The sequence below is a fragment of the Cetorhinus maximus genome, chromosome 3, assembly GCF_964194155.1.
Source record: "Cetorhinus maximus chromosome 3, sCetMax3.hap1.1, whole genome shotgun sequence".
Taxonomy (NCBI): Eukaryota; Metazoa; Chordata; class Chondrichthyes; order Lamniformes; family Cetorhinidae; genus Cetorhinus; species Cetorhinus maximus.
The window spans coordinates 123213543-123239380 of NC_135881.1; the positions used below are offsets into that span (position 1 = coordinate 123213543).

Sequence of the window (25838 nt, forward strand, 5' to 3'; positions counted from 1 at the left end):
CCCAGGATCCCAAATGACTTTTTAAACCCCTAATCTGGGCTGGGATCAGTGTCCTGGTAAATCATATAACTAGAAAGTGGATCTGTAGATCATGCTTTAAACCAAAAGTGGGGAGGGGGGAGGGAGGAGGTCCTTGGGTGAAGGGAGTTTATAGGAATCAGAAAATTTGAGGTAACAGTGATTCTGGTAAAGACAAGCAGAATGGGATTGAAAGAGACAGACTTTAATGATAAAAGTGCATCAGTGAATAAGGTCCAGAAAAAGAACAGAAGTAAAAAAAAAAATGAACTCTTATTACGAATGTTTCACACATTCAGGTGAAGATAGATAAATTAGCGGTACAAATAGAAATAAATTGTTTAGATCTAACTGCCATTAGAGACATGGTTACAAGGTGACCAAAGGTTGGGAAATAAATATTCTAGGTGCACAGCATTTCAAAAAGATAGGATGCTAAAGGAGTAGTAGCCCTGATAGTATAGGGTGGTGTAAGGACAGAAGTGAGAAAAGAACTTGGTTCAGAAAATCAGGAAGTAGAAATCAGAAAAAAAGGAACTACAGTCTAATTAACCTGACATCAGTCATCAGGAAAATTCAGGAAACCATTATTAAGGAAGTCTTAATAATACACCTTGTCTGATCATACTATGATTTTTCTGAGTCCAAGTGGTTTTAGGAAAGGAATATTGTGTTTGACAGATTTAGAGATTTTTTTGAGGATGTAACTATTTGGGTAGATAAAGGGGAGCCGGTAGATGCAGAATACTCGGATTACCAAAAAGCATTCAATAAGGTGCCACACGAAAGACTAATGTGCAAGATAAGGGCTCATGGAGTTGAAGGTAATATATTAGCATGGATGGAGGATTGGTTAAGTGGCAGGAAACAGAGACTACCAATAAACGAGGCATTTTCAAGTTGACATGCTGTTACTAGTGGCATGCCACAAGAATCAGTGCTGGGGCCTCAGCTATTTACAATCTATAACAATGACTTAGACAAAGAGACTGAGAATAATACAGGAAGAACACAAGAATTAGGAGCAGGAGTAGGCCATTCAGCCTCTCAAGCCTGCTCTGCCATTCAACAAGATCATGACTAATCTGATTCTGGCTTGAACTCCACTTTCCTGTCTGCCCTCTATAACCCTCAACTCCCTTGTCGATCAAAAATCTAGCTCAGCCTTGAATATATTCAATGACCCAGCCTCCACTGCTCTCTGGAGAAGAGAATTCCATAGGCTAATGAGCCACAGAGGTAAAAAGAATTAGGAATATATGCAAGTTTTCTCTCAATACAAAGTTAGGTGCAAACGTAAGCTAAGAGATGCAAACAGGTTAAGTGAGTGGACAAGGTGGCAGATGGCATATAATGTGGGGAAGTGATAGTAAATATAGATTATTTTTTTTAAAAGCATGAAACTCTGAAATGTTGATGCTCAGAGAAACTTGGGTGCACTCATGCAAGGAACACAAAGTTAGCATTCAACTACAGCATGCATTTAAGGCAACAAATGGCACATTGCCTTTATTGCAAGGGAGCTGCAGTACAAGAACATGGAAGTTTTGCTACAATTATACGTTGCTTTGGTGAGACCACACTTAGAGATCAGATTGGAAAATAGCAAATTTGACTCCTCCATTAAGGAAGGAGGCAGAAAAGCAGGAAATTACACGCCAGTTAGCTTAATATCTGTCGTAAGGAAATTGCTGGAACCTATTAAGGTGGTTATAGTGAGGCATTCTCAATGCAATCAAGCAGAGTCAACATGGCTTTATGAAAAGGAAATCATGTTTAACTAATTTATTGGAGTTTTTTGAGGAAGTAACAAGCAACATGGATAAAGGGGAACCTGTTACCTGTTAACTTTCATGCAAAGAATTATGAATTTTTGGAATTGTCCACCCCAGAGGGTTCTAGAGACTATCATTGAGTATATTTAAGGCTAAGATAGACAGATTACTGGTCTCTGAGGGAATTAAGGGATATAGGGAGTGGGCAGAAAAGTAGAATGAGGCAGGTCAGGCTGAAGGGGTCAACTCTTTCTTTCTCTCTCTCTGGGGGTCCATCTTCAAACAAAGGCCCACCTTTCCTATACAAACGTAACAATCCATATGCACTCATATTTGAATCCCATAATTGTCATGAATGCTGTGATCATGATCATTTGTATTGTATGAATTGTATCGAAATAAATAAAATTATAGAAGGCATTGGTGAGACCACACCTGGAGGAATGTGTGCTGTTTTGTCTCCTTACCTAAAGAAGAATATACTTGCCATAGAGGGAGTGCAACGAAGGTTCACTAGACTGGTTCCTGGAAAGAGGGGACTATCCAGTGAGAACAAACGAACGAGACATGATCTAACTGAAATATACAAAATTCTAAGGGTCTTAGATGTTGAGAAAACATTTCCTGTGGTTGGGGAATCTAGGACAGAGTCAAAGTCAGAATAAAGGTTCAGCCATTTAGAACTGAAATAAGAAGAAACTTCTTTACTCAAAGGGTTGTGAATCTTTGGAATTCTCTACCCAGAGAGCTGTGGATGCTGACTCGTTGAGTATATTCAAGATGGAGGTTGATTTATTTCCCCTGGTACCCAGAAATCTGAGATATGAAGATAGCACGGGAAGGTGAAGTTGAAGTAGAAAACCAGGCATGATCTTGCTGAATGGCTAAGCAGCTCAAAGGGCCAAATAGCCTACTCTATTTCTTATGTCCTTGAGTTTAATATTTGCTACTTTGGTTTCCATACACAATCATGCTTCATGCATTTGATTAAAAGCTTTGTGAATTCCATAACTACTTAATATTTTAATATACACAATGAACTGGACCTCAAAACCAGTGAGCTACTGTTAAGAATAAAAGTAATCCTTAGGTTCTAAGAAAAGATCTTTTCCAACCAGAGACATTTTAGGATGTTAGTCACCACTTCCTTCAAATCCTCATTCTCCATTGTCCACCCAAACTTCTTAAAGGCCACCACTGCTTTCATCTCAGCTTCTGCATCAAGCAATTTCTCACCCTGAGTGATTTTAAACCTGATGTCAACTCACCTTTGCACTCTCTCCATCGAGTTTACTCACCTTTTGTCATCTGTTAATCTCTCCAATCCACATTCACAGCCATATCCTCAATATTATCATCTCACCTGGCCTCTCTATTCTCCTATACTCTGTCACAGTTAAGACCATTTCTGCTCGTTGTATACCCTGCCATTCAAATCTCCCTTGCCCCTTGCAACTCCATTTCTTTTTATATTTGCCCCTAGGAATTTAAACAGTCCCCCAATCCACTACAAATTTTCAACTGTCCAGCCTTTGGCCCTTTATGCACTACAATACTCTGCACTTATAACCTGCTCGAGCACATCCTTACCTTTTAGGCTCTTGTTCCCACTAAAACCCTCGCTTTCTCAACCTGGTTATTCCCTTTAGTACAGCCTCATTTTCACTTCCTGAAGCCAAGGAACACATATTGATGACACACAACAGGCTTAGTTCTTCATTGCCAGGTCTGGCTTGACCATATCAAACACCATCTTTGCTAAAACTGCTTATTCTGTCCTCGGCCCAACCATCTTCAGCTGCTTCATCAATGACCTTCCTTCCGTCATAAGGTCTAAAGTGGGGAGGTTCGCTGATGATTGCGCGATGTTTAACACCATTCGCGACTCCACAGATACCAAAACAGTCCATCTCAAAGGCAGCAAGACCTGGTCAATATCTAGGCTTGGGCTGATAAGTGGCAAACAACATTTGCACCACACAAGTGCCAGGCAATGACCATCTCCAATAAGAGAGAATCCAACCATCTCCACTTGATGTTCAGTGGCATTACCATCACTGAATCCCTCACTATCAACATCCTGGGGATAACCATTGACCAGAAACTGAACTGGACTAGCCATACAAATACTGTGGCAACAACACCAGATCTGATGCTAGGAATCCTGCGATGAGTAACTCACCTCCTGACTCCCCAAAGCCTGTCCATCATCTACAGGGCACAAGTCAGGAGTGTGATGGAATACTCCCCGCTTCCCTGGATGAATGTAGCTTCAACAACACTGAAGATGCTTGACACCATCCAGAACAATGCAGCCCACTTGATTAGCACCACATCCACAAACATTCACCCCCTCCACCACCGACGCACAGTAGCAGCAGTGTGTACCATCTACAAGATGCACTGCAGGAATTCACCAAGGCTCCTTCAACAGCACCCATTACCACTACCATCTAGAAGGACAAAGGCAGCAGAAAGATGGGAACACTAAAACCTGGAAGTTCCCAAGTGACTTAGAAATATATCATCATTCCTTCACTGTCGCTGGGTCAAAATCCTGGAACTCCCTTTTAACAGCACTGTGGGTGTACCTACACCACATGGACTGTAGCAGTTCAAGGCAGCAGCTCACCATCACCTTCTCAATGGGCATGGGCAATAAATGTTGGCCCTGCCAGCAAAGCCCACATCATGTGAATGAATTTTTTTTAAAAATGCAAAGATAATCCCCAGCTTCTTTCATCAACTATCAAGGGTCTCCTTAAACCCCTCTCCATGCATCCTCCAACAACACTTTGTTACTAAGATGGAGACAAATCCATTCAGTTGCCTATGTCACATGCTTCTTCCCTAGTCCACCAGGTCAAATGATCCCCAATAATTTGATCTTCCCTAGTCTTGAACCCACATCTTTCTCTAGTTTCACTTCCATCACATCACATATACTCATGGAACTCATCTTGTCCACGACATTCACTTCCTGTTCCCTTTACTCTAGTCCCTCTTCCTTTCAAATCTGCCGTTATCACCTGTCTCCACAAAAAAAAAAGCCACACTAGATCCCTCTGCCTCACCCGATCTTAAATGTTCCTTCATCTCCAAAGTCCTTGAACATGTTTGTTGCCTTGCAAATCCCTGCTTATCTTTCCTGCAATTCCATGTTTGAACCTCTCCGATCAGGTTTCTGCCTCTGTCACAGACTTGAAACGACTTTAATCAAAGTTACAAATTACATCCTTTGTGACTGTGACCGTAGTGCACTATCCTTCCTTATCCTTTGACCCATATGCAGCTTTTTGACATGGGTGACAAAAAGCTGCATATGGGTCAAAAAGGATAAGGAAGGATAGTTTGTGGCAAATTAGTTCAAAGCAAGGTATTAAATGTTTACTTGAAGTTTTTTTTTTAAATAAAGCTTTGTTCCATGGGGATTAAATCTATGGAACCTTATTCATTCTGCTCATATTAATCTCTTTCTTACCATTCCTCTTCCATCGATGCCCTCTAATTGATAAACTGGTGACTGCATTCCTTGATATTCTGGACGACGTTGGTGTTATCTCCACCTGAATAGATCGTGGAGCATCTTTAGATGACTTTAGGGCGCCAAATGGTAACATATTTTTGATTGCATTACCAACCTACATAAAAAGAATTACATACAAAAATTGAAATGCAAGGTGTTTATTTAGTGTTTTTCCATTTAAAAAAGCTTAATAGAAAGGGTTGGACAAAATATACATAAACAAGTCTTATTTTTCAGTTTTCATGGCAGAATACAAAAATAAGTAAGCTTGTTGAGATTGTTACCAAGTCATTTATTTCAATGTGATGGCAGAATTAGGACAATATAGAAAGAGATGAATGTCTGGACTTGAGCATAGAATAATTTCAAGTTCGGATATCACTTTAAAGAAATTTCACATTGATTCAAAGCTTTAAGATCGCTGGAAACAAGTTTGTACATGTGAACACTGGATGAGACATAGTTGCAACACCCCACACAATCTATCAGCCATTCTGCATTCACCATCAAGTCTCACAGATGGATAATTGTCACTTGCATGAGGCACCAAAAGTGACCAATATCCTTACAAATAAGTTGTATCTTTCAAAGATGGGAAAAGGAAAATTGATAAGTTTAAAAACAAATGGAAAAAATATTGCCAGCCATTCATTTTGAATTTTTTTTACATTTTTTCAAACAAGGAAATATCCTGTAGCATGGAAAATGCTGAACTGAACGATGTGCTGTTTTATGATAGAAGCGTTATGGAATGCAATGTGTACTGTAATACTAAACAGTAGCCTGATTTCCTTCTTTATGGAAAATTTGGGGTTGCGCCTGCCCAACATGCAGACTCACTGGTGCAGAGGGGTTCACTGAATTTTCAGATACCTTTCCTTCCAGTCTAGTACGAACAGACCAGAGACTTGGGTAAAGCTTACCCAGAAATCTTGGACTGTGGCACATTTGACTGGAGGCCAGAAAATCCACCTAAGAATTTTTAACACAATGTAAGTAGCCATTAAAATTGAAATGATACTAGAGGCAAAAAAGTGGAGAAACAAATCAAATGGGTAGCAGAGATAGCTGAATAATACTGCTCCCTTTGACAACAATTAGTTAAAAAGGTCCTGCTGTAGGAATTGCACCAAAGGAAGGTGGACACTTAACATCAACCTCCAATAAAAGCACTGGTATCAGCTGCTTTGATTCTGCCTCAATAAATTTTCTGGTTGCCAGTCAAATGTGCCGCAGTCCAAGATCTCTGAGCAAGCTTTACTGGAGTTTATGACCTATTCAAATTAGTTGGGAAGTACTGGTATCTGAAAATTCAACCAGTCCCTCCTTCTGCAAAGGCAAGTCATCAAGGGAATTTTCCAAAGTCAATGCAATTATCAAAATCCCTTGTACCTAGATGCATTTGAGAAGCAAGCTTGCTGATCAAGAGGAAGATAAAGGGAAGTTCATTCCTCACTTGTATATACATTCCTTCTGAGGCCCATCAAGCATGGCATACCAAGATAATCCATTTTACCACATTCACTGACTGTGTCAAAGCTGGTGTGACGAAGTATATTTTGCTGGTTTATTGTGAAGGAGGTTTATGGGTGTGATTATAGTTGGTTCCGTCTGTATGATTTAATTACATTTGGGAGTCAAGTAGACTAAGCTTGAAATCATCAAAAGAAGCTTGGTATAGAAATGTGCTTGACATGCTAATGAGTAAACATGGATGCTGGTTTAGCATGTAAGGTGTGAAGGGAATTTGCACTTTTAGGTAAATGAAGGGATTGTTGGATTTCAAAGGGATCTTAGTCTGTTTACAGCTAGCCAGATAAGCAAGGCTAAGGAGCATGTTTATATTTCACAAAGGTTACTGGCAATATTGGCAACATGAAAGTTTTTACATTATGAAGAAGATAAGGTTTCAAAGACATATGGAACAATAGACTTCACATATTAGAAAGAGAAGAACATATATAAAGAAGAATGAAAGGCTGTGTGGAGAAGGCCATGTAAGATCTAACAGGAATGTGTGCTAAACGACCTTCAAGAGGCCTCCAGCCATTTGTGCTTAAGTCTATGTAAAGTAACTGAAGTTTGGGAAAACCATTTGGAATTCCATTGTCAAGTGGGTATTGTGTTAATTTGCTGGTTCTGTTTTAAAATCAAAAATCTATTTTGGACTGTTGCCTTAAAAGGTGTGTGTAACTGGCAGTCAGGTTAATTAGGAGTCTTAGGATTTGTTATAGTAGTAGGTAATTGTAGTCTTATGTGCATGCTTTAAATCTTTTATTTTGTTAATAAATATTTCAATTTAATTTTTAAAGTGTCTTGGTGGACTCATTACTTCTGAATTCAGTGCACACATTTTCTTGTAGTAAATACAAATTGCAAAACTGTTGTGATAGGGCGACCAAGTTTCCCTTGTGGATTTAGTCCACCTGGCACACATCATCTGCCATGTCATAACGCTGGATAGAGCGCCTTTTCTGCAGGAGAAAATGTCAGATAATTCAGCTCCCAATCAAAGGAGCTCACTGCCTGTTGTGGTACTTCTTAATAAGGAATTCCGATGAAATAACATTTAAATAATTATTCATAGGAAATGAGGCCTCAAAAGGGAAACTAAAGTGGGGAATTAGGTTGCATAGTACATAATAATGAAAGATGTGTGCATATAAGGTTGGATTTCAAGAGCAGGGGGCAGAAAAATACTGTAGGTGTAGGAGATTGGAATTTCAAAGTTTTTGGTTTAGCAATGCAATAGATGTTTTGCCTTCTAACTCTTGAACCAATTGGTTATGTGGCATTTCAAAAACATTCCTGAAATCAAGATGTATTACATTTTCAACAGGGTGCATTATTTCAAAGAATTCCTGTAAATTATTATACAAGACTGTACTTCCAACAATACAGCATTTTCTCAACACCTCACTGAAGTACAAGTCTAAATTACACATTGAAAGGGAATGTTAAGGCAAATTATGTGTGTCCTGGACCATGCTATGGTTTAGCTTTTCATCACCAGATCTCCTGGCACCATCAGGACTCCTGCTGTCCTTTGCCAAAACTGCTCTGCATGCAAGCATATTCCTGGAATGCAAAGACGGCCTCCAGCATTTCTTCATTACAAGTAGTTTTCTTAAACCCTTCTCACTGTAACTCTTCCACTCACACCTCTAAATAAGTGCGAGCAGCTTATGGACGTCTTTGTCACATAGATTGAAACCATATGTTCAATCGCCACTTCTCTCCGTTCTACTAGCTCAAGGAGCCAAATTATTCCTAAGCTTCTCCTCTGCCCTAGCATCTTTCTCTAGTTTCGCTCCCAGCTCCCCTCATGCCCTCTCCAAGAGATGCACCACCTGCTCCCACAATTCTATCCCCAAACTGGTGACAACCCAACTTCCATTACACTGGCCCCAAAGTCAGCAGATATTGATGGTTCCTCACCTCAGGAACAGTCCCACCCCTCCCATTCAAATCTGCCACCAAAACCCCCTCAAGAAATATACCCTTCACCCCTTTTCTACTTGCAAACCATCACCCCACCCCCCTTTCCTCTTGGATTTGAAGTGATAACATTCAAGGAATTCCATGCGCATATTTCCCACAACTCCAGAGTGGAAGATGGTGGCATAGTGATGTCGTCACTGGACTAGTAATCTAGAGGCCCAGGCTAATGCTCGAAGGGCTCAAATCCCACCACGGCAGCTGGTGGAATCAAATTCAATTAATAAATCTGGAATATAAAGCTAGTCACAGCATTGGTGACCACGAACCTATTAACTGTTGTAAAAACCCATCTGGTTCACTAATTATCTTTAGGGAAGGTAATTGGTCATCCTTTTCTGGTCTGGTCTAGATGTGATTCCAGACCCGCAGCAATGTGTTTGACTCGTAATGGCCTTCTGAAATAACCTAGTAAGCCACTCAGTTCAAGGATTATTGGGGATGGGCAACAAATACTGGCCTTGCCAAAGATGCCCACATCACACGAAAGAATAAAACAAGTCCCATTCACCCATCACAACTGTACAAACTGACCTACACTAGCTCGCAATTTGGCAATGCCTTGATTTTAAAATCCATGACCTCACACTTACCAATCTCCAACTCACTAGCCACATACCCTTGTGAAATCTCTGTGCTGCTCTAATTCTGGTCTTTTTGTATATACCACATTTTAAATCGCTTGACCTTTGGTGACCATGTCTTCAGATGCCAAGACCCCAAGTACTGGTATTTCCTCCCAAACTGTTGTAACGTGTTGGGCATAGTTTGGTAGATTTTAAAGTATTAGTAGTCTTAGATAGTTCAACAGCAAGTAATTATCAACTGCTAGAAACTGTATACATAGGTACAGTAAAAGTCCAAGCTAGGAAATGTCTACATGCTTGCTTCTATACATGACCCTGTACAACACTACACTGACCCCTAGGTGCGGGTCATGTGTTCTCTTACATCACTGTGTAGGTAGCACTGTATTCAGTCCACCCTTTCTGCACCAGACCCTTATACCACACTTTCTCCAAGTCTTTATCCAATGTATTTACAAAGTATCCCAGTTTATCCCATGTATAACATCATTACTACTACCCCAGCTCACTGGCAAACCAGCACCCTCCGCTCTCCTTCAAGTCTGCATTCATAGGTTCAGGCAGCCTGGAGGCCTCCTTTAGCCTGGAGTCTCCCTGTTTGCGCTGTTTCACGAACTAGAAAGTTTACTTTGTACCATGGTTTGCTTCCTCCCCTTAATACAGATTTCAGATTGCCCGACAATAGGATGGCTCTCTCAAGGGCTAAATCTTCCTTCGCTTGAAGCATGTCTGATAGCATCATCTGTCACTCCTGCAACTATTCTGTCCGTCCCTCATTAGTTCAGATTTCAGGTCACCGTAATCACAGCCTTCAAATGTTTTGTACAGCTCATTAATGAGTAAGTTGACAGGTTCTCCTGGCTGCTGGACACCTTTATTAAATTTAGCCCTTTCAAGGATTTTGTTACTTGAGGTTAAAATAAGCATTGAATGACTTTAAGACTTCAAATTTTACAGATGATTTGTTGATCCCTTGTCTAGCTATTATATCATCAGCTATCTGGCCTATCGAATAAAGCAGTGCATTAACTTGTGCAGCTTCTTATCCAGACTTGAAGCAATCATGTATCTAAGGAATCTTTCTCCAGAGTCCCCAACTTTGAGATTGATTTGGGCCTTGGATAAGTCCAATTGATCTGGAAGAGTGGATTTCTGATCCATAGTTAAAATTTTTAAATTGCAGGTTCAGCTTTAAGAGGTTTCCAAAAATTCAAAATGATGCTGCAGTACATTCTGCATAAAGCTTTGCCCGTGCTTGCCGGTTTTGGCGGGCACCCATAGTAATGGCGTTCATGATCTCAGCTTTTAAATTTTTCCAACAATGGCTGCCTGGATCGACAGGTTAGAGTCTTCCCCGCTTTAGCACAATGGTCTTGGGTCTTGGAAGTGTCAAATCCTGGCTTCTGCTGGGTTTTTATACTGTCTACTCAGTCGTTATTAATTTTTATAAAAACAAAAAACTAAAGATGCTGGAAATCCAAAACAAAAATAAATATACCTGGAAAAACTCAGCAGGTCTGGCAGCATCTGCGGAGAGGAACACAGTTAACGATTCGAGTCCGTATGACTCTTCAAGAGAACTAAGGAAAAATAGAAAAGAGGTGAAATATAAGCTGGTTTGGGGGGGGGGGGGGTGGGGGGGACAGGTAGAGCTGGATAGAGGGCCAGTGATAGGTGGAGATAGGCAAAAGATGTCATAGACAAAAGGACAAAATGACAAAGAGGTGTTGAAGGTGGTGATATTATCTAAGGAATGTGCTAATAAGTGACATTAAGGGTAGAAAGCAGGATGAGCAAGGTACAGATAGCCCTAGTGGGGGCTGGGGTGGGGGGAAGGGATCGAAATAGGCTAAAAGGTAGAGATAAAACAATGGATGGAAATACATTTAAAAATAATGGAAATAGGTGGGAAAAGAAAAATCTACATAAATTATTGGGGAAAAAAGGGGGATCGGAAAGGGGGTGCGGCTGGAGGAGAGAGTTCATGACCTAAAATTGTTGAACTCAATATTCAGTCTGGAAGACTGTAAAATGCCTAGTCGGAAGATGAGGTGCTGTTCCTCCAGTTTGCGTTGAGCTTCACTGGAACAATGCAGCAGGCCAAGGATGGACACATGTGGGCATGAGAGCAGGGTGGAGTGTTGAAATGGCAAGCGACAGGGACGTCTGGGTCACGCTTGCAGACAGACCGAAGGTGTTTCGTAAAGAAATAAGTTCCGTGGGGCAGGAACAGGCTGACACGATCGGGACAGTCTGTTGTTGTCTGGTGCACTGACCTCTAACTCGCAGAGGCTGAGCGTCAACTCGCAGACATTTCCTCCTACCTCCCCCTGGACCATGACCCCACCACTGATCTTCAAGCCATTGTTTCCAGGACTGTTACTGACCTCATCTCCTCTGGAGATCTTCCTTCCACAGCTTCCAACCTCAGTCTCCCAACCTTGGACGGCCTGCTTCTACCTCCTACCCAAAATCCACAAACCAGACTGGCCCGGCAGACCGATCGTGTCAGCTTGTTCCTGCCCCATGGAACTCATTTCTTGCTATCTTGACTCCATTCTCTCTGCCCTTGTCCAGTCCCTTCCCACCTACATCCGTGATTCCTCTGACACCCTACATCATATCAACAATTTCCAGTTCCCTGGCCACAACCGCCTCCTCTTCACCATGGACGTCCAATCCCTCTACACATCCATCCCCCACCGGGATGGTCTGATGGCTCTCCGCTTCTTCCTTGAACAGAGGCCCGAACAATCCCCATCCACCACTACTCTCCTCCGTCTGGCTGAACTTATTCTCTCACTGAACAATTTCTCCTTAAACTCCTCTCACTTCCTCCAAATAAAAGGTGTGGCTATGGGTACCCACATGGGCCCCAGCTATGCCTGTCTCTTTATGGGGTATGTGGAACATTCCTTGTTCCAGTCATACTCCAGCCCCCTCCCACAACTCTTTCTCCGGCACATCGGTGATTGCTTTGTGCTGCTTCATGCTCTCGTCTGGACCTGGAAAAATTTATTAATTTTGCTTCCAATTTCCACCCCTCCATCATTTTCACATGGACCATCTCTGACACTTCCCTTCCCTTCCTTGACCTCTCTGTCTCAATTTCTGGTGATAGACTGTCCACCAATATTCATATCAAGCCTACTGACTCCCACAGCTACCTCGACTACAGCTCCTCACACCCCGCTTCCTGTAAGGACTCCATCCCATTCTCTCAGTTCCTTCGCCTCCGTCGCATCTGTTCTGATGATGCCACTTTCAAAAACAGTTCCTCTGACATGTCTTCCTTCTGCTTTAACCGAGGTTTTCCACCCACGGTGGTTGACAGGGCCCTCAACCGTGTCCGGCCCATCTCCCGCGCATCCGCCCTCACACCTTTCTCTCCCTCCCAGAACCATAATAGGGTCCCCCTTGTCCTCACTTATCACCCCACCAGCCTCCGCATTCAAAGGATCATTCTCCGCCATTTCCGCCAACTCCAGCATGATGCCACCACCAAACACATCTTCCCTTCACCCCCCCGGCGGCATTCCGCAGGGATCGTTCCCTCTGGGACACGCTGATCCACTCCTCCATCACTCCCTACACCTCAACCCCCTCCTAGGGCACCTTCCCATGCAACCGCAGAAGGTGCAACACCTACCCCTTTACTTCCCCTCTCCTCACCATCCAAGGGCCTAAATACTCCTTTCAAGTGAAGCAGCATTTCACTTGCACTTCCCTCAATTTAGTCTACGGCATTCGCTGCTCCCAATGCGGTTTCCTCTACACTGGGTGACCACTTTGCAGAACACCTTCGGTCTGTCCGCAAGCATTACCCAGACCTCCCTGTCGCTTGCCATTTCAACACTCCACCCTGCTCTCATGCCCACATGTCCGTCCTTGGCTTGCTGCATTGTTCCAGTGAAGCTCAACACAAACTGGAGGAACAGCACCTCATCTTCCGACCAGGTACTTTACAGCCTTCCAGACTGAATATTGTGTTCAACAATTTTATATCATGAACTCTCTCCTCCATCCCCACCCCCTTTCTGATCCCCCCTTTTTCCAATAATTTATATAGATTTTTCTTTTCCCACCTATTTCCATTATTTTTAAATGTATTTCCATCCATTGTTTTATCTCTAACTTTTAGCCTATTGCGATCCCTTCCCCTCACCCCACCCCCACTGGGGTTGTCTGTACCTTGCTCGTCCTGCTTTCTACCCTTAATGTCACCTATTGGCACATTCCTTAGATAATATCACCACCTTCAACACCTCTTTGTCATTTTGTCTATCTCCACCTATCACTGGCCCTCTATCCAGCTCTACCTGTCCCACCCTCCCTTAAACAGCTTATTTTTCACCTCTTTTCTATTTTTCCTTAGTTCTGTTGAAGAGTCATACGGACTCGAAACGTTAACTGTGTTCCTCTCCGCAGATGCTGTCAGACCTGCTGAGTTTTTCCAGGTATTTTTATTTTTGTTTTGTTATTAATTTTTAATTAATTTTTTTTCTCTTTGTTCAGAGCAAGCTCGACCACCATGTTTTCAGGCACCAACTTGGGAATTGAGCTTCTTGGACTGTGATTTAAATGGCAATTTCTGACCACTACAGTAGTTAACTTTTTTCATGACTTGTGTTATACAGGAATTTTAACGTTTTAGCTCATCCTTGCTAGGTCTGCTGACTCTGCATACTCTGGGTATTGAAGCTGGACTTCGATAGAATTCAACAGAGTCTTCTGCTGCAGTGAGGAATTTAATTTCTGCCTTCAGCTTCCAAGCCTTCCTTTGGAGCTTTTCTCTTGTAATTTCCTCCTGTGCCTTTGCTTCTTGAGCTTTTCTTCAGGTCAGAATGCCTCATTGATTTTTTTCCTTCAGTTTTCCAGGATTTAAATTTTCTTCTGCAATCTGTGCAAGGTTTGAGCTGTTCCATTCGCTGCCACCATATTTGTAAGATGTTGGGCATAGTTTGGTAGGTCTTAAGGTATCCATAGTCTTAGGTAGTTCAACAATAAGTATTTAAACTACTGTACTCATGCATATAGTTTCTAGTAAAGGTCCAAGCTAGGAATTATCTCCACGCTTGCATCTGTACACAATTCTGTTGAACACTACATTGGCCTCTAGGTGCAGGTCATGTGTTCTCTTACATCACCGTGTGGGCAGTGCTTTACTCAATCCCACATCAACCCCTTTATGTGCTGGACCCTTATGCTACACAAACCTCTCCACCTCTCTTTCCACATTTAAGATGGTGCTAAAATCTACTTGTGATGTTCTATTCTAATATTGCTCGTGACTGTCAAATTTTACTTGAGAATGCTCTTTGGGACATTTTACTACGTTAAAGGCCCTACATAAATGCAAGTTCTTGTTTCAGCCCACCACTTTACCTGTGGGAATATCTTTCCTGCTCATATTCAGTGCATTACTTCCATCTTTGCCCACATTAATCTCTCCCTCGTGTTACCTTTCCCTAAAGGAGTCAGTTCTGTATTGTGTATGGTTTTTCTGGATATAATTTGCCAATCTTCCCCCATTTTCCAAATAAGTAAAGGAATATTTACAAAAGTGGGTTTAAAGGATATTATAAAACAGTTTGTTGTTAACTGTAAATTGTGTGTCACAAAAAAGGGGGTAGATGGAACTGAGAAACATGCTCATTAACATTGCTATAAGGAATGAGTGCTTCCTGTTATATTGGCAGCCAAAGACAGTTTGTTGAACATCTTCCAGCTTTGGAGTAGCCTTATAAATATCTGGTTGTGGCACTCAATGTTAAGGCTCTTTCCAATGGACCTAGATCATTTGTAATATCCATGTAATTTATGAATCTCCTTCCATCAGAAACAAAAGGATGAAACCTCCTTTGTTGGATTACAAATATTAAAACCTAACTAAAAGGAGTCTTTGAAATTAGTGGGATTGATGTTAAGAACCACCAGCCTCAGGCACTGTAATTAAGACACAAACTGGCTGCTTTTCCCCTACAACAGCAATGGATTTTCCTCCAGATGCAGACTACCTGTGGGAGGCCTAAAACAACACTGAAAATCACCGTGAATATTAAATAAAGATACACTGAAGAAAATTGTACTGGTTCTAAGCAATGTAACACCAGTAGCTAGAATTGCAATTTTGATGCTACTTTGGTGGTAAAGGAGTCAGGCAGGAAAAATACAGAACATTCAATTTCAGCTGTGAAGTGGAATTGACCACTTGTGAAATCCAAAGAACTTGGCTGCAAAAGCATGTGGTAAATAACATGATGAAGACAATACATACTAGCAGCCAGCTTTTGATGAAAATTGAGAGGATGTGTCAGTGCCAAGCAGAACCACCAAAGGCAATAATCTCTGGATTACTACCAGCGCCACAAGCAAATTGATATAGGGTCAGCAAGGTCAGGGAGTTCAAACGTGGCTAAAAGATTGGTGTGGGAGAAACAGGTTTCAATTCATGGGGCACTGGCACCAGGACTGGGGAAAGAGGGATGGGGTTCACTTGAAATGTGCTTTGAGCAACTTTCAGGTGATGCGATAACTAAGGCTGTAGATAGATTTTTAGACTAACTCTTGTGGGGGGAGGGGAGGGAGGGTGTGGACATGTAAAGAGAACAGAAGGAGTTTAACTTAGGGGAAATTTAGAAAGTCAAGGAGGAGAAGGGAAAAGGCAACAGTGCGGGGTAGTGATAATGTAAATGACACACTTTATTTCAGTTGGACTGTAGATTAAAATTATAATGGCTGCAGTTTGAAAGACATGTTTACTGGAACAGTGTGAGGGATATCTACAATGTTTCTGTCCTGGAACAAAGTGTGCCATGAAAGACAGGATGGTGCCAAGGAGGAGTCTAGTCTAATGGGGAACTGCCTAGCAACATCATTTTAATTGGCTCCTAACCAGGTGACCAGGGTTTGAGAGAGAGCAGTGCAGCAGGAGAAAAGGCTCCTAGCCTAAAAAGAGAAAAGACGTAAAACCCCCTTTTCCTGTGGGTGTAAGATTCCAGTAATTCTACAACAATAACTAGCTATTTTTCCCCCTCATATCTCTATAATTTACTCTCTCTCTGAAAAACCTCTGTCAAGAGAAAAAGGGGAAAATCACCATTATAGACATTGAAAAGCAAGTGCTCAACCAGTGAACTAAAGACTGAAAGTGCTGGAAGACTACCTCATGTCATCAGCAAAGAACTGAAAGGAATTTGGAAGACATCAATCAAAATCAACCAATCGAATCCTGTACTCCGGAATTGATGCTATTGAACTGTTTTATCCCACCCTTAAAATCCATGTTTTTGGTGTGTCTTGTATGTGCGTATAGGGATAAGAAAGGGTAGAGTTTAGGTTATAGAGTTAGAAATTAGCAGTTCATATTTCTCTCTTTTGCCATTGGTTAATGACAATTTGTTCAATAAGCAGTTATTTACTTAAGTTGACAAACCTGGTGCTCGTATTCTGTTAATCTAAATTAAAGTATTATGTGGTTTTATCAAACTTGTCAGTTGTCGCAGCTCGCGCACGATCCCCAGTGAGTCGTGACAATAACCAGAGTGCAATAGGAAGGGATAGAATGTACAAATACAAGGAGTGCACCAGCAAATAGGATCAGTGGTAAAAATCAAAAAAAGATGGAATTAAAGGCTCTTTATCTGAATGCACCCAACATTCATAACAAGGGAGATTACATGATGGCACAAATAATGGGAATGCTATGATAACCTATACCAAGGCCTAGTTACAAGGGAACTGAACATTCAGGGGTACTTGACATTTCGGAATGATGGGAAGAAAGGAAAAGGAGGTAGGGTAGATCTGTTAATGAGGACGAGATCAATACAATAGTGAGATGATTTTGGCTCAGAAGATGAAGATGTAGAATCAGTTTTGGTGGAGATAAGAAATAACAAAGGAAAGAAGCCACTGGTGGGAGTTTATGCACCCCCAAACAGTCGCTACACTGTAGGAGAGAGTATACAAGCCTCCATTATTTGTTGTTGTAAGAAAGGCACTACAATAATTGCAGGCAACATTAATCTTCATACAGATTGGAGAAATTAGCCTTGAGGACGAGTTTATTGAGTGCATGCGGGACAGTTTCTTAGAATAATGTGTTGTGGAACCAACCAGTGAACAGGCTATTTTAGATCTGGTAATGTGTAATGAGACAGGATTAATGGTCTTATAGTAAAGGATCCCCTAGGCAAGAGTGATCATAATATGATGAATGTCATATTCAGTTTGAGGGTGAGAAACTTGGGGTCTTAAACTTAAATAAAGGCAACTACAAAGGCTAAGTCGACAGTTGGCTACAGCGGACAAGGAAAATAGATTAAAAGGTAAGATGGCAGATAAGCAGTAGAGGTAATTCATAGTTCTTAAAGATATATTCGATTGAGTAAGAAAGATTTCTACGAGAAGGATGCACCATCCATGGCTAACTAAGTTAAGGATGGTATCAAATTGAACAAAAAAGCATATCATATTGCAAAAATTATTGGTCAATCAAAAGATTGAGAAAATCTTATTAGGAGCCAGCAAAGGATGACTTAAAAAAGGGTAGAAAATTGATTGCGTGTAAACCAGCAATATAAAAAACAGACAGTAAGAGCTTTTGTGATTATTTAAAAAGGAAGAAAGTAGCTGAAGTCTACCTCCCTTAGAGGTGAGACTGGGGAATTAATAATGTGAAACAAGAGAATGCAGATACTTTGAACAAATATTTTGTATTAGTTTTCATGGTAGAAGACACAAAAAGCATCGCAATAGAAGTAGAAAATCAAGGGACAAGAAGGGAAACTTAAAATAACCACGATCACTAGAGAAAATGTGCTAGGAAAACATATGGGACTTAAGACTGACAAGTCCCCTGGACTTGATGGCCTGTACCTTAGGATCTCAAAAGAAGTGGCTTCAGAGATAGTGGATGATTAGTTGTAATCGTCCAAAATTTCCCTAGATTCTAGAAAGGTTCCGGCAGAATCCAAAAAACCGCAAATGTAATGACCCTATTCAAGAAAAGGAGAGGGGCAAAAGGCAGGAACTATAGGCCAGTTAACAAAACATCTGACATTGGGAAAAAGCCAAAATCTCAAAGAATTTAAGAATAGGAAGGGACAATGTACGAAATTAAATCCAAAAATTAAGAATGAGAGATAATCTTATTGAAACATACAAGATTTCTAACGGGAAATGCAAAATATTGCGGACGCTGGAAATCTGAAACAACAACAGAAAATGCTAGAAAAACTCTACAGGTCTAGTAGCATCTGTGGAGAGAGAAACAGAGTTAACGTTTCGAGTCTATATGATTCTTCAGAGCTCTGAAGAAGGGTCATACGGACTCTTAACCGTTAACTCTGTTTCTTTCTCCACTGACGCTGCTAGCCCTGCAGAGTTTTCCCAGCATTTTCTGTTTTTGTTTCAGATTCTAAGGGGGCTTGATAGGGTAGATGCTTAGTTGATGTTTCTTCTCATGGGGCAATCTAGAACTGGAGGCACAGTTTTAAAACAGTTTAAGTTGGACAAAAGGCGGAATTTCGGCGAAAAGGTGGTGAATTTAAGGAATTCTCATCCCCAGAGAGGTGTGGAGTCTGAGTCTTGAGTATGTTCAAGGTTGAGACAAACAATTTTTTTTAAATGGGTAACAGACAGGAAAGTAGAGTTAAGGCCCAGATCAGTCATGATCTTATTGAATGGCAGTGTAGGCTCAAGTGGCCTTAGGAATTACACCTACTTGTGTTCTTATGCACCGCATTTAACAATCATTTGTTATTCTATATTTTGTACCAGTGATTCAGTTTAAGCCAAAAACTTAAAAGTTACTGCTGGTGATACTAGCAGGCAAATACACAATGATTTTATTTCTGTCATTTTAGTTGAGATTATAATCGGTTTAAATTGCCTTCTAATAACTTGAGTTTTGTTAATTTTGCTCATGTAGTCAAATTCCATATTCGCATATGTAAAATTATCTGTTTACATTAAAGACCTGGCAGTCCTGTTCCATTATGCTGAGCGTACTTCCATTTTAGGAATGATAATAAACTTAAAAAGATCTTCTTTTCCAGAAAATAAAAAAGAATCTTGATTAAGTGCCAATGGAATGCATGGAAGAATGAAAATGGGCGTTCTGGAAGATGGGTTATCAAACTAAATGCTGAAAAGCAATTTTCAGTCATGTTTAATAAAACCACCCTTCAGGCATAGCTTTATAGATAGGTGCACTTTTCTTCATCCATGACACAGCCAACTAAGCCAAATGCCTAATATGTAACGAAAGATTTTTTCCCCCAGTTGGACAGCAACAAAAGTAAGAGTTCAAATCAATGGGACTGTGCTTCAATTCTGAATGATTCAAAAAGGGGAGTAACAGAAGATTTAATACCTTATGCAAAAATATCTAAAAACTACTTTACTATCCAGAAGTATAATCCTATAACTAGTAATGAGATGGAAGATCAATTAATTTATTATTTGGTGATGGTTGAGGGAGGGACTTTGGTCAAGGCACCAGATGAATGACTTTTTCATAAGTTATCAACACTCACTTGTTGATGGGAAAAGAGAGGCCATACTATGTTAGTTCTTTAGCGAAACATTCACAGGTGAGATGCCTACACCCATTGCATCTTGTAATCAAAGAGACTCTTATATTAGCAATAATCTTTGCATAAGAAAATTGGAAGGAAGTATCTAGAAAACTTTTGAGAATTCATTATGTGCCAACAGTAGTAACAAATACAGTTTTTTTCCCTTAAAAAAATTATCTTCCTTTTACAGTTAAATATCATGTCATCCATTTAAGTTGAAAGGGTCAGTTAACTACCCACCAGTAAAGGTTCTGGAAACATCTCCAACTGTGCTCTATATAATACATCATCCAATGCTTTGCAAGCCAAGTCCCATTCTCCATTATACCTGAGGAAACATGAAATAAAGTTTAATGTTCAAATAGTATGCACTGTCAAAGCAGTTATTCTGTTTACAATTGTTATCCAATTGTAGCATTGGATATTAATCTATACATGATTTATGAAAATAGTGAGGAAGTATTGGAAAACATTCCAAGGCTGATGTGTGGAAAGCACTTTTTTGGCACATCTCGGATGTTTAAATTCTGACTGACAGCACCTGAACTCTTGGTCTGTTTGCAGTGATGAAGAAATTCTAAAAAGACTGCTGGAAAAAAACTCTAATATGGTGTGCAAAGTAATCCATCTCTGGGGCAGTATTGATGTTCATTCTGTGGGTATTTCATACACATCACCACCAAGACAGACCACACCCGCCACAGATGCAAACTTACAATTTATCTTTTTAATAGATTTATCATTCCTCTCAATATATCAATCACAAGTAATTCAAATCAAAGCAAAATATTTCTTGGCTTGAAATCATATTCTATCTTATCAACAGTTGCTAACACTCCAGCATTCTCCCCAAAGTCCCCAACAAGCAAGGAAGAGCTTTTTTATGTAGTGACTAGTAGTGACCTGGAACACTCTGCCTGCAAGGGTGCTGGAAGCAGAGGCGGTCAATGATTTCAAAGGAAATTGGATGGGGAATTGAGGGTAGGAGACTTGCAGGACTATGGGGATAGAGAGGGGAGGAATGGAAATGGCTGGGTTGCTCTACAGTGAGCCAGCATGGATTCCATGGGTCAAATGGCCTCCTATGTCATTATGACCTCATGACTCTTAAGGTGTGACTTAATTGCATTGGAAGCAGTTCAGAGAAGGTTCAATCAGCTGATTTCTGGGATGAAGGGTTTGTCATATGAGAAAAGGTTGAGCAAGTTATGCCTATACTCACTGGAGTTTAGAAGAATGAGAGGTAACTTTATTGAAACCAAGGGTACTTGACTGGGTGGATGCTTGGAAGATGTTTCCCCTTGTGGGGGAGTCTAGAACTAGGAGGCACAGCTTAAAGATAAAGATAAAGGGTCTCCCATTTAAGGCAGAGATGAAAGGAATTTTTTTCTCTCAGAGGGTCGCTAGACTCTGCGATTCTCTTCCACAGAGAGCAGTGGAGGCTGAGTTATTGAATGTATTCAAGGCCAAGTCAAAAAGATTTTTGATTGACAAGGGATTCAAGGGTTATTGGGGTAGACTGAGAAATTGAGTTATGGTCACAATTAGATCAGCCATGATCTTATTGAATGGCAGAACAGGCTCAAGGGACAGAATTGCCTACCCCTGGTCCTATTTCTTATAGTCTTATGATCTTAAGTAACCAACTGAAAATCCAGTGTTTTTGTCCCTTAAAACAGCCCATTAAGCAACTCAAAAGATTAAATATAATATTTATACTTACATAGCATAATAAATAGCTGTTAACATGTGTACCATAAACTCAGATGAGACAGGTATTCTACTTTCAACATCTTTGTATTCCTTCTGCAACTTTCTTGGATACCCACTAATACATATTCTGTAAATGAAAAAATAGCATGCATTACATGTTAAATGTTTTTATTTTAAGCGCCAGGAATTCAAAAGTTTACATTTTTAAAAAAATCTCCAATCCTCCTTCCCTACACCCCACATGTGAAATGCGAGGCAAATGATCACAAGTTGTACATAAAGTACAAATGGTCACTGGCAAATTGGCTTTTCAATGATTCGGATGAATGCCCATCAGTACCACTTGGAAAGAGGTAAATAAAGCACTTATGATAACAATGAATAGAGGAATAGGGTGCAAAATGTACTCTGGGTGGGGGACTTCAATGTCCATGACCAAGAGTGGCTCGGTAGCACCACTATTGACTGAGCTGGACTAGTCCTAAAGATCATAGCTGCTTGACTGGGTCTGCAGCAGATGGTGAGGGAACTGACCAGGGAAAAACATACTTGATCTTATCCTCACCAATGTGCCTGCCACAGATGCATGTGTCCATTATAGTATCAGTGGGAGTGACCACTGCACAGTCCTTGTGGAGACAAAGTCCCGCCTTCACATTGAGGATACTTTCCACGTTGATTATGTGGCACAACCACCACGATAAATGGGATAGATTTCGAACAGATCTAGCAACTCAAGACTGGGCATCCATGAGGCACTGTCAGCAGCAGAATTGTACTCGGACACAATCTGTCACCTCACAAACCGGCATATCCCCCACTCTACAATTACCATTGAGCCAAGGGATCAACCCTGGTTCAATGAAGAGTGCAGGAGAGCATGCCAGGAACAACATCAGGCATAGCTAAAAATGAGGTGTCAACCTGGTGAAGCTATAAAACCGGACTACTTGCATGCCAAACAGCATTAGCAGCAAGTAATAGACAGAGCTAAGTGATCCCACAACCAACTGATCAGATCTAAGCTTAGCAGTCCTGCCACATCCAGTTGTGAATGGTGGTGGACAGTTAACAAACTCACTGAAGGGGGAGGCTCCATAAGTATCCCCATCCTCAATGATGGAGGAGCCCAGCCCATCAGTGCAAAAGATAAGGCTGGAACATTTGCTGCAATCTTCAGCCAGAAGTGCTGAGTGGGTGATCCATCTCGGCCTCCTCTAAAGGACCCCAGCATCACAGATGCCAGTCTTCAGCCAACTCAATTCACTCCACGTGATATCAAGAAACAGCAGAAGGCACTGGATACTGGAAAGGCTATGGGCCCCAACAACATTCTGGCAATAGTACTGAAGACTTGTGCTCCAGAATTTGCTGCCCCCTAGTCAAGCTGTTCCAGTACAGCTACAACACTGGCATCTACCCTGTTTTGTGGAAAATTACCCAGGTATGTCCTGTACACAAAAAGCAGGACAAATCCAACCCAGCCAATTATTGCCCCATCAGTCCACTCTCCATCATCAGTAATGGAAGGGGTCATCAACAGTGCTATCAAGCAGCACTTGCTTAGCAATAGCCTGCTCACTGACACCCAGTTGGGTTCTGCCAGGGCCACTCAGCTCCTGACCTCATTATAGCCTTGGTTCAAACATGGACAAAAGAGCTGAACTCCCAAAGTGAGATGAGAGTGATTACCCTTGACATCAAAGCTGAATTTGACCGAGTGTGGCATCAAGGAGCCCTAGCAAAACTGGAAATAATGGGAATCAGGGGGAAAAACTCTCTACTGGTTGAAGTCATACCTAGCACAAAGGAAGATGGTTGTAATTATTGGAGGTCAGTCATCTCAGCTCCAGGACATTACTGCATGAGTTCCTCAAGGTAATGTCCTCGGCCCAACCATCTTCAGCTGCTTCATCAATGACCTTCCCTCCAACATAAGGTCAGAAGTGGGGATGTTCACTGATGATTGCACAATGTTCAGCACCATTCGCAACTCCTCAGATATTGAAGCAGTCCATCTCCAAATGCAGCAAGACCTGGACAATATCCTGGCTTGGGCTGACAGGTGACAAGTAACATTTGCACCATACAAGTGCCAGGGAATGACCATCTCCAACAAGAGAGAATTTAACCATCGCCCTTGACGTTCAATGGCATTACCATCACTGAATCCCCTACTATCAACATCCTAGGGGTTACCATTGACCAGAAGCTAAACTGGACTAGCCATATAAATATTGTGGCTACAAGATCAGGTCAGAGGCTAGGAATCCTGTGACGTATAACTCGCCTCCTGACTCCCCAAAGCCTGTCCGCCATCTACAAGGCACAAGTCAGGAGTGTGATGGAATACTCCCCACTTGCCTGGATGAGTGCAGCTCTCACAACACTCAAGAAGCTGGAGACCATCCTGGACAAAGCAGCCTGCTTGATTGGCACCACATCCGCAAACATTCAATACCTCCACCACCGACACACTGTAGCAGCAGTGTGTATCATCTACAAGATGCACTGCAGGAATTCACCAAGGCTCCTTAGACAACACCTTCCAAACCCACGACCACTACCATCTAGAAGGACAGGAGCAGCAGGTAGATGGGAACACCACCACCTAGAAGTTCCCCTCTAAGTCACTCACCACCCTGACTTGGAAATATATCGCCGTTCCTTCATTGTCCCTGGGTCAAAACCCTGGAACTCCCTTCCCAACAGCACTGTGGGTGTACCTAAACCACATAGTCTGCAGCGGTTCAAGGCGGCAGCTCACCACCACCTTTTCCAGGACAACTAGGGGTGGGCAATAAATGCTGGCCCAGCCAGTGAAGCCCACATCCCATGAATGAATTTTAAAAAGCTATGTTCCAAATAATTCACTGCATCATCTGTTTACATAAGGAAATAAAACTTTGCTGACTCAAATCTTTGGTGACAATATTAGTCTCTGAAAAATGTGCAGTTTCAACTCAGTGAAGCATAGTAATTCAGATTTCATCTGACTGACAACACTATTTTATTGCCTTTGTACTAATTCAGTGGATCTTTCGCTGTCACTGCAGTCATGTATTAGCTACATTACCACCCTGTGTTTAGTCTAACTAATTATCAAATTCAGATGCCACTGCAACACAACAGGATTTTAAAAATATACAAATGAAAGTTCTGAAGTTGGAAACAGTACAGTAATTAACTACTCTTGAGTATGTTAGACAAAATGCATCATCCACACTGCAAGTGCCTTCAAAAGCTTGATGGCATACACTTGGAGATGAATGCCAAATAAGCTCTTATGAAAAATATTTTCAAATAATTGCAGGATTCTCAGTAATGCAGATTTTGCGGCAGCAGGGCATCCAGTGACATTTGTCATTTGTTAGATTTTCCATAGCCATGTAGATTTTTTTCAATTTTTGCATGACAAGTTGTTGAAAGTCACATGGGGAAAATCAGGCATCCAGGATTTGAGCAAACAGTGCAAGCAACTGTCTCCTCAGTCAGATTGAAGGATTATCACAAAGACTAAGAGGAAAGTGTTATGATCCCCCTTAGAGACTGATAACTTTTACAAAGTAATCCAAACTTCCAATAAATGACTGAAAGGATCACACAACAAGATTTCAAATTAAGATTTTTACCATAAACTAAATGCAACATTGGCTAAACACTATTTCAGTAAGCAACTCTATTTTAAAACTATGAAATAGATCCCCATTAAACTTTTACAATGATTGAAAATGCCCCTGCCACATTTATACTTTACGCTGTCCCTTAACTGGACAGTTCATTCTTCAGGAACCAGTCCAAAGCTATGCTCAGCTCCCCAAACTGACTTTCACAGTGAGGGACAATTGGAAATCCCTCCCTCTAGCCATCTTGCTCAGGCCTTGCATACAGGTAGAAATGCTAATAAGCTATTCTCCAGACCCCCAAATAGACAGTTTAAAGTATAACTGTTCACAAAACCTGACAATCCTAACACCTCCCTGGTACTTGAAGCTACCCACCAATAGCATAGCCCTTGGCCATTGTTTACCAGTCTGAATATCTTACACCTTCCTTTAACCAGCAAACCAGAATTTGGAGGTCACATGACCCCATTAATTTAGGGTAGAATGGAAATATAAAAGAGACAGTCAAGAAA

At 41.2% G+C, this 25838-nt stretch overlaps 1 protein-coding gene across 7 annotated transcripts in view; it reads right to left on the reverse strand.

Moving 5' to 3' along the window:
* hycc1 (hyccin PI4KA lipid kinase complex subunit 1) overlaps positions 1-25838 on the reverse strand; it is a 92074-nt gene that overhangs the window by 12128 nt on the left and 54108 nt on the right. For all 7 annotated transcript variants that reach the window (XM_078538892.1, XM_078538887.1, XM_078538893.1 and 4 more), the window contains 3 exons: positions 21711-21827; positions 20228-20315; positions 5275-5434 (listed from right to left, as the gene is read on the reverse strand). In XM_078538892.1, coding sequence (XP_078395018.1) covers positions 5275-5434; positions 20228-20315; positions 21711-21827 — 365 coding nt within the window. The remainder of the gene's footprint in view (positions 1-5274; positions 5435-20227; positions 20316-21710; positions 21828-25838) is intronic.